This window comes from Eretmochelys imbricata, chromosome 18 (genome assembly GCF_965152235.1).
Source record: "Eretmochelys imbricata isolate rEreImb1 chromosome 18, rEreImb1.hap1, whole genome shotgun sequence".
Taxonomy (NCBI): domain Eukaryota; kingdom Metazoa; phylum Chordata; order Testudines; family Cheloniidae; genus Eretmochelys; species Eretmochelys imbricata.
Genome location: NC_135589.1, coordinates 8,966,220 through 8,972,153, shown reverse-complemented (window position 1 = coordinate 8,972,153; position 5,934 = coordinate 8,966,220). Strand labels below are relative to the sequence as shown.

The 5,934-nt window shown below is 60.6% G+C and overlaps 1 protein-coding gene across 1 annotated transcript; it reads right to left on the bottom strand.

Annotated features, from left to right (window-relative positions):
• Positions 1-504: 504 nt before the first annotated feature.
• Positions 505-5,224, bottom strand: NBL1 (NBL1, DAN family BMP antagonist). The gene is made up of 3 exons (XM_077837366.1): positions 5,052-5,224; positions 3,778-3,889; positions 505-762 (listed from the first exon to the last, which is right to left on the bottom strand). Exons 1-3 carry the CDS (start codon positions 5,219-5,221, stop codon positions 505-507), a joined length of 540 nt encoding a protein of 179 aa, XP_077693492.1. The 5' UTR covers positions 5,222-5,224.
• Between the last annotated feature and the right edge of the window lie 710 nt (positions 5,225-5,934).

Sequence of the window (5,934 nt, the reverse complement as noted above, 5' to 3'; positions counted from 1 at the left end):
AGAGGGATACCCCACTCCCAGGAGGCTGTGGGAAACAGCTCACCCTCGCAGACATCCCAGGAAAGCAGCAGGACGTGGAGCAAAGAGAGGCTGGTCCCCCAGCAAGAGTCCGTTAAAACTACGGAAGTAAAGGAAGAGAAAGCATAAGAGGCTCTGAAGCCCGGTTCCAAACCCTGCAGAGCCAGCCTGTGCCAACCTCAGCCCCTGAGGGGTCCCGTCCTGCCCCTCCCAGCTGCTGCCCCTAACCTCCCGCCCTCTCACAATATATTATCACTATGATGTGCAAGTAGGTTTGCTCAGATCCCCCCCACGCTCCCATCCCCACGTCTCAGCCCAAGCCCCGTCTGCACCTCGGACGTTCTTGCCCACCCCACAGCGCCGCTAAGAGCAAAGCATGATGGGTAGTTAGTAGACAGGTAAGACACCCCGCAGCCCCACCCCCTCCCCCGTGCACCACCCCCCGTCCGCACTGCAGGCTGGAAGGACAGTCCTGGAGAGCGTGGGTCACTCCTCGCCGCCCCGCCCCTCCTCGCGGTGGTGGTTGGAGACAGGAGCCTCTTCCGCCTCCTGCTGGTGGTGCGCGTAGTGATGGGGGCTGGGGCCCTCAGCGGGCAGGTTCTCTTCTGCGTTCAGGTAGACGTTGAACAGCGCCCCCTCATGGCTCGGCTCCTTCCCGCAGGCCTGGCAGCTGCAGTGGAGGATCTTCTCCACCAGCTTGTCGACTCTGGGGATCTCGGCGTTGCCCGGGCACTCCAGCGTCACCTGGATCAGAGGAAGAGGAGGGGAGTGAGCGGGAAATGGTCCCCCTCCCCTCCAAAACATACCCCCAGCCCACTGCAGGGCTGGGCGGGGCACGCAGCTCGGAGCCCACTCTGCCCCAGTCCAGCTGGAAGCTCTTATGGGCAGGGTCCGTCATTTCCTAGGAGTCTGCAAAACCCACTGGTCAGTGTCCCATGTTCAGAGGATGCACGTCTGTTACAGCTCAGCGAGCCTCAAGCTGCGGAGCTGCAGTTTCCAACCTTTTGACACCTAAGATCACTTTTTGAACCGAAGGGCAACTCAGGATCTAACCCGCCCCTTCCCCAAAGCCCCGCCCTGCTCACTCCATCCCTCCCTCTCTCCATCTCTCGCTCTTCCCCGCCCTCACTCACTTTCACCGGGCTGAGGCAGGGGGTTGGAGTTCGGGATGTGGTGAGGGGTGCAAGCTCTAGGAGGGAGTCAGGATGCAGGCGGGGGCTCCGGGCTAGGGCAGGGGGTTGGGGTGGACGAGGGGGTTCAGGGTGCTGGCTCTGGGAGGGGGTTCAGGGTGGGGCTTGGGATGCAGAAGGGGGTGTGGGGTGCTGGCTCTGGGAGGGGGTTCAGAGTGGGGCTTGGGGTGCAGGAGGGGGTGTGGGGTGCTGGCTCTGGGAGGGGACTCAGGGTGGGGCTTGGGGTGCAGGAGGGGGTGTGGGGTGCTGGCTCTGGGAGGGGGTTCAGGGTGGGGCTTGGGATGCAGAAGGGGGTGTGGGGTGCTGGCTCTGGGAGGGGGCTCAAGGTGGGGCTTGGGGTGCAGGAGGGGGTATGGGGTACTGGCTCTGGGAGGGGGCTCAGGGTGGGGTTTGGGGTGCAGGAGGGTGTTTTGGGTGCTGGCTCTGGGAGGGGGCTCAGGGTGGGGCTTGGGGTGCAGGAGGGGTTTGGGGTGCTGACTCTGGGAGGGGGCTCAGGGTGGGGCTTGGGGTGTAGAAGGGGGTGTGAGGTGCTGGCTCTGGGAGGGGGCTCAGGGTGGGGCTTGGGGTGCAGGAGGGGGTATAGGGTGCTGGCTCTGGGAGGAGTCTCAGGGTGGGGCTTGGGGTGCAGGAGGGGTTTTGGGGTGCTGGCTCTGGGAGGGGGCTCAGGGTGGGGCTTGGGGTGCAGGAGGGGTTATGGGGTGCTGACTCTGGGAGGGGGCTCAGGGTGGGGCTTGGGGTGCAGGAGGGGGTGTGGGGTGCTGGCTCTGGGAGGGGGCTCAGGGTGGGGCTTGGGGTGTAGAAGGGGGTGTGAGGTGCTGGCTCTGGGAGAAGGCTCAGGATGGGGCTTGGGGTGCAGGAGGGGGTTTGGGGTGCTGGCTCTGGGAGGGGGCTCAAGGTGGGGCTTGGGGTGCAGGAGGGGTTATGGGGTGCTGACTCTGGGAGGGGGCTCAGGGTGGGGCTTGGGGTGTAGAAGGGGGTGTGAGGTGCTGGCTCTGGGAGAAGGCTCAGGATGGGGCTTGGGGTGCAGGAGGGGGATAGGGTGCTGGCTCTGGGAGGAGTCTCAGGGTGGGGCTTGGGGTGCAGGAGGGGGATAGGGTGCTGGCTCTGGGAGGACTCTCAGGGTGGGGCTTGGGGTGCAGGAGGGGGTATGGGGTACTGGCTCTGGGAGGGAGCTCAGGGTGGGGCTTGGGGTGCAGGAGGGGGTTTGGGGTGCTGGCTCTGGGAGAAGGCTCAGGATGGGGCTTGGGGTGCAGGAGGGGGATAGGGTGCTGGCTCTGGGAGGAGTCTCAGGGTGGGGCTTGGGGTTCAGCCTCCCGCTGGGCAGCACTTACGTCCTGTGGCTCCCTGTCGTTGGTGGGTGCAGGAGGCTAAGGCAGGCTCCCTGCCTACCCCGACCCCACACCACTCCTGCACCCCTTCAGCCCCTGGGATAGGGAGGAGGGGGGAACGAGGCTCCATGCGCTGCCCCTCTCTGAAAGCACCGCCCCTGCAGCTCTCCCGGCCAATGGGAGCTGCGGGGGCGGTACTTGCAGGCAGGAGCAGTGCACAGAGGGAGACCCCTGCCCCCACCCCACCCCCCAGCCTGCGAGGCTGAAGTGGCTGCTTCCAGAACCGGTGTGGGGCCAGGGTAGGCAGGGAGTCTGCCTTAGCAGCAGCCACATTGTGCTGCCACCGGGGATCGTGATCGACTGGTTGGTGACCACTACTGTAAAGACTCTCAGCTCTGGAGGCCCCAGTTCAATCCCTGATGTTGGCCAAGGGGGAGGAATTGCATTTGTACAGCACCTGGCACAGCGAGTCCCCAGCCAGGCACCACTGCAATAGAAATATCAAATAATAAGAAACTTGGCCGGCCCTTGCAAATGCCCCCATTAGCTGGGCATCCAGAATCAGACGTGGCTTTGGAAAGTTTTGCCCTAAGTCACCTGCCCCAAAGGCGCCCAGCGAGTCAACAGCAGAGCTCAGAACAGACCCCAGTTCTCCTGACTCCTAGGACCAGCTGGCTTTAGAGCCCCACGTATGCATTTAGTGATTCACATGCACTGGGGGCATCCCTGAACCAGCACCAAAGGCAGGGTCCCAGGCTCACTCGGATTAATGGGGCGATGCCTGGGGCGTGCGAGGGCACAGAGGCGTTGCTGGCGAGGAGATTGGTGGGTGACTGGCAGATGAGATGTGGGAGACTGTTTCAGGCATGGAAGAAGGCACAAAGCCACGAGTGGGAGACGGAGACAAAGGGAGGGATCAGACGAGAGGGCATGTGGGCGTGACAGCAGAAATGAATAATGCATGGAGTCACGGGGCGGAGGGATGGCTCAGCAAGCGTTTATGTATTTATTATTATTCATAACGATAGACTTGCCTGGACTAGCACTTTCCATCTAAGGATCACAGGGCACTTGAGAGACGTCAACAAATCACCCCATGCCCATGGCACCAGTGGGGAAACTGAGGCATGGAGCAGGCAGGACTAAAATCCGGATCTCTCAATTCCCAGGCCTGCACCCAAACTGCAAAGCCAGCCATCCCCAGGTACTCAGAGGGCCTTAGAACAGGAGGTGTTACTCACGATTTCCCACATGGACTGCGCGGGCATACAGGAGTCACAGTGCACCAGGGACTCCGTAGACTGAGGGAAGGTGTTGGGGACGCTGTAGCTGAAGCACTGTCCCAAGCAGGCCCTGTGAAGAAAAGGCAGGAGTAAAGCCCATGTAACAGAGCATTAGATGGGACTGGGAGCTTGATGCAAACCAGGCACGAGACGCTCCCTGCCTAGGGCTCTGGTAGCAGGCAGTGCTTGCCGGAGGCGGGGGAGGTAGCAAGATCATGGTCTTCTACCGGGACAGGCTGGAGATAGGTGGCTAGAGAGCTGTCACAATGGGAAAAGAGCCAGGGCTTCTCTCTGCAGCCGCTCAGCCCCACAACCAGAGCTGCTCCAGCAGTGATGAAGCAGGTAGCGTCTCAATGCAGCACCCTTCTCCTCCGCCCCATGAAAAGCTCCCCGTATGCCTACAGCGAGCCAGCATCCGATGGGCCAGAGAAGCAGAGGTGGGACTGAAGGACTTGGACGGAAGTGGTGGGGAGAGGAAGGAGGAGTCCTTGCCTTGGCTTTCCTATGCTGGGACACATACGGCCTGCATGTGTGACCCCTGGGCTCAAGGAGTGACTCAAAGCGTGACCCAGTTGAACAAGATAAAGCTGCATTGCCATAAACACTGTGCACACCCCACAGCCACTTGGGATGTCGGGGGGGAGAACTCAGATTCTCATGCATCAAGAGCCCAGCTTGCCACTTGGGAAAAACCAATTGCACTACAGGGTCTATGACACAGCTGAGCAGTTCCGAATCCATCCAGTAGAGGGCAGTGGTGTGCACACAAACGCCAGCTCGTTACGGTATCCTGCTGTCAGTGACCAGAGCAGGACCCAGGGGCTGTGGCATTGTTCCTGGACTCTTCCAGGAGAGGACATCATCAGGGTCACTGCAGCTTGAAGTCACTTGCAAGAGAGTCACACTGCGCTTTACATCTCTTAAGGGGGAAATGAGGGCTTGAGTGCACATTTCCGTCAGTGTCTCCCTCTGACTCCAGCTTGGAGAGTGGTAACAACCTGTTCTAGGAACCTCCTCCTAGTTCTGGCTCTGCCACCCAACCAGTCGACTCCCTACTACAGCCCCGTGTTGCTAAATCCAGACGGTGCCAACTAGGGCTCTGATCCTGAAATCGACTCAAAATCTTCTCCCTTAGCAGGGAGTCTGCATCAGGCAAAGTAACCTGAATGGTAAAGGAAACAAGCTGCATCTTGAGAAGCCCTGGGCTGCATTTCAGCCTGCTCCCCCCGTACCTGTTCTGGATGGACTTCGACTCACAGCCGCTGTGCCCCACGATCTGGGTGATGTTCTTCGCCTCACACCACGCACTCTTGTCTGGGAAAAGGGCCAGTTTGTTAATGGGAGGTGGCGCAGCCAGGATCACAGCTGGGAAGAGGGCGCTCACCAGGAACCGTAACATCATGGCCAGCTCCACCGAAACCCTAGAACTAGAATCCAAAGAGCAAAGCTTGAGCAGGTGAGAAAGTGAGCTCCATCCCCTCCCTCAGATCTCAAAGCGCCTTAGGATCCTTCCTGCACTAAGCCCCACAAGCCCCCTGGGAGGAAGGAGCGAGGTAATACCCGTTTGCCTAGGTTCCTGTGGGCCCTGCCTCAGACTGGGGACCAGACAGTGAGCACTCGCCCATCCCACCCAGATGTGCCCTATAAATCAGGCCCTATATGATGCTGTAAGTGCTGGAGTCTGGTCCATCCTTCCTCTGCAGTACTGGCCTCTCTGCGAGCCAGGCATTTATCCATCACAAGCCAGGTTAGAGGGACGGGAGCGAACGGCAGGGCAGAAGCTGGGGGTTGCTCCTGATGGGAGGAGGCCTGGGTGAATCATTTTCTTGGGCTTTATTGGGGACCAAACCCAGGTGCCGCAATGGGTGGTGGGGGATAGGATGGATCACAGCAATGGAAGCCGAGCACCACTCCCATCACCTACTGTCCTGAAAAGGCACTCGCCCCACTCCAGCGCGGTCTGCTCCACAGATAGACCTGCTAGCAGAGAGGCCAAACCCCCCTCCAACAATCTCTCCCTCCCCCCCGGCACCTGGTGCATCCTCACCGAGGGGCATGTGGTACCTGGCACAGCCCTAGCATCGTCCTGCTATGGAGACTGCAGCAGAGCCCGGC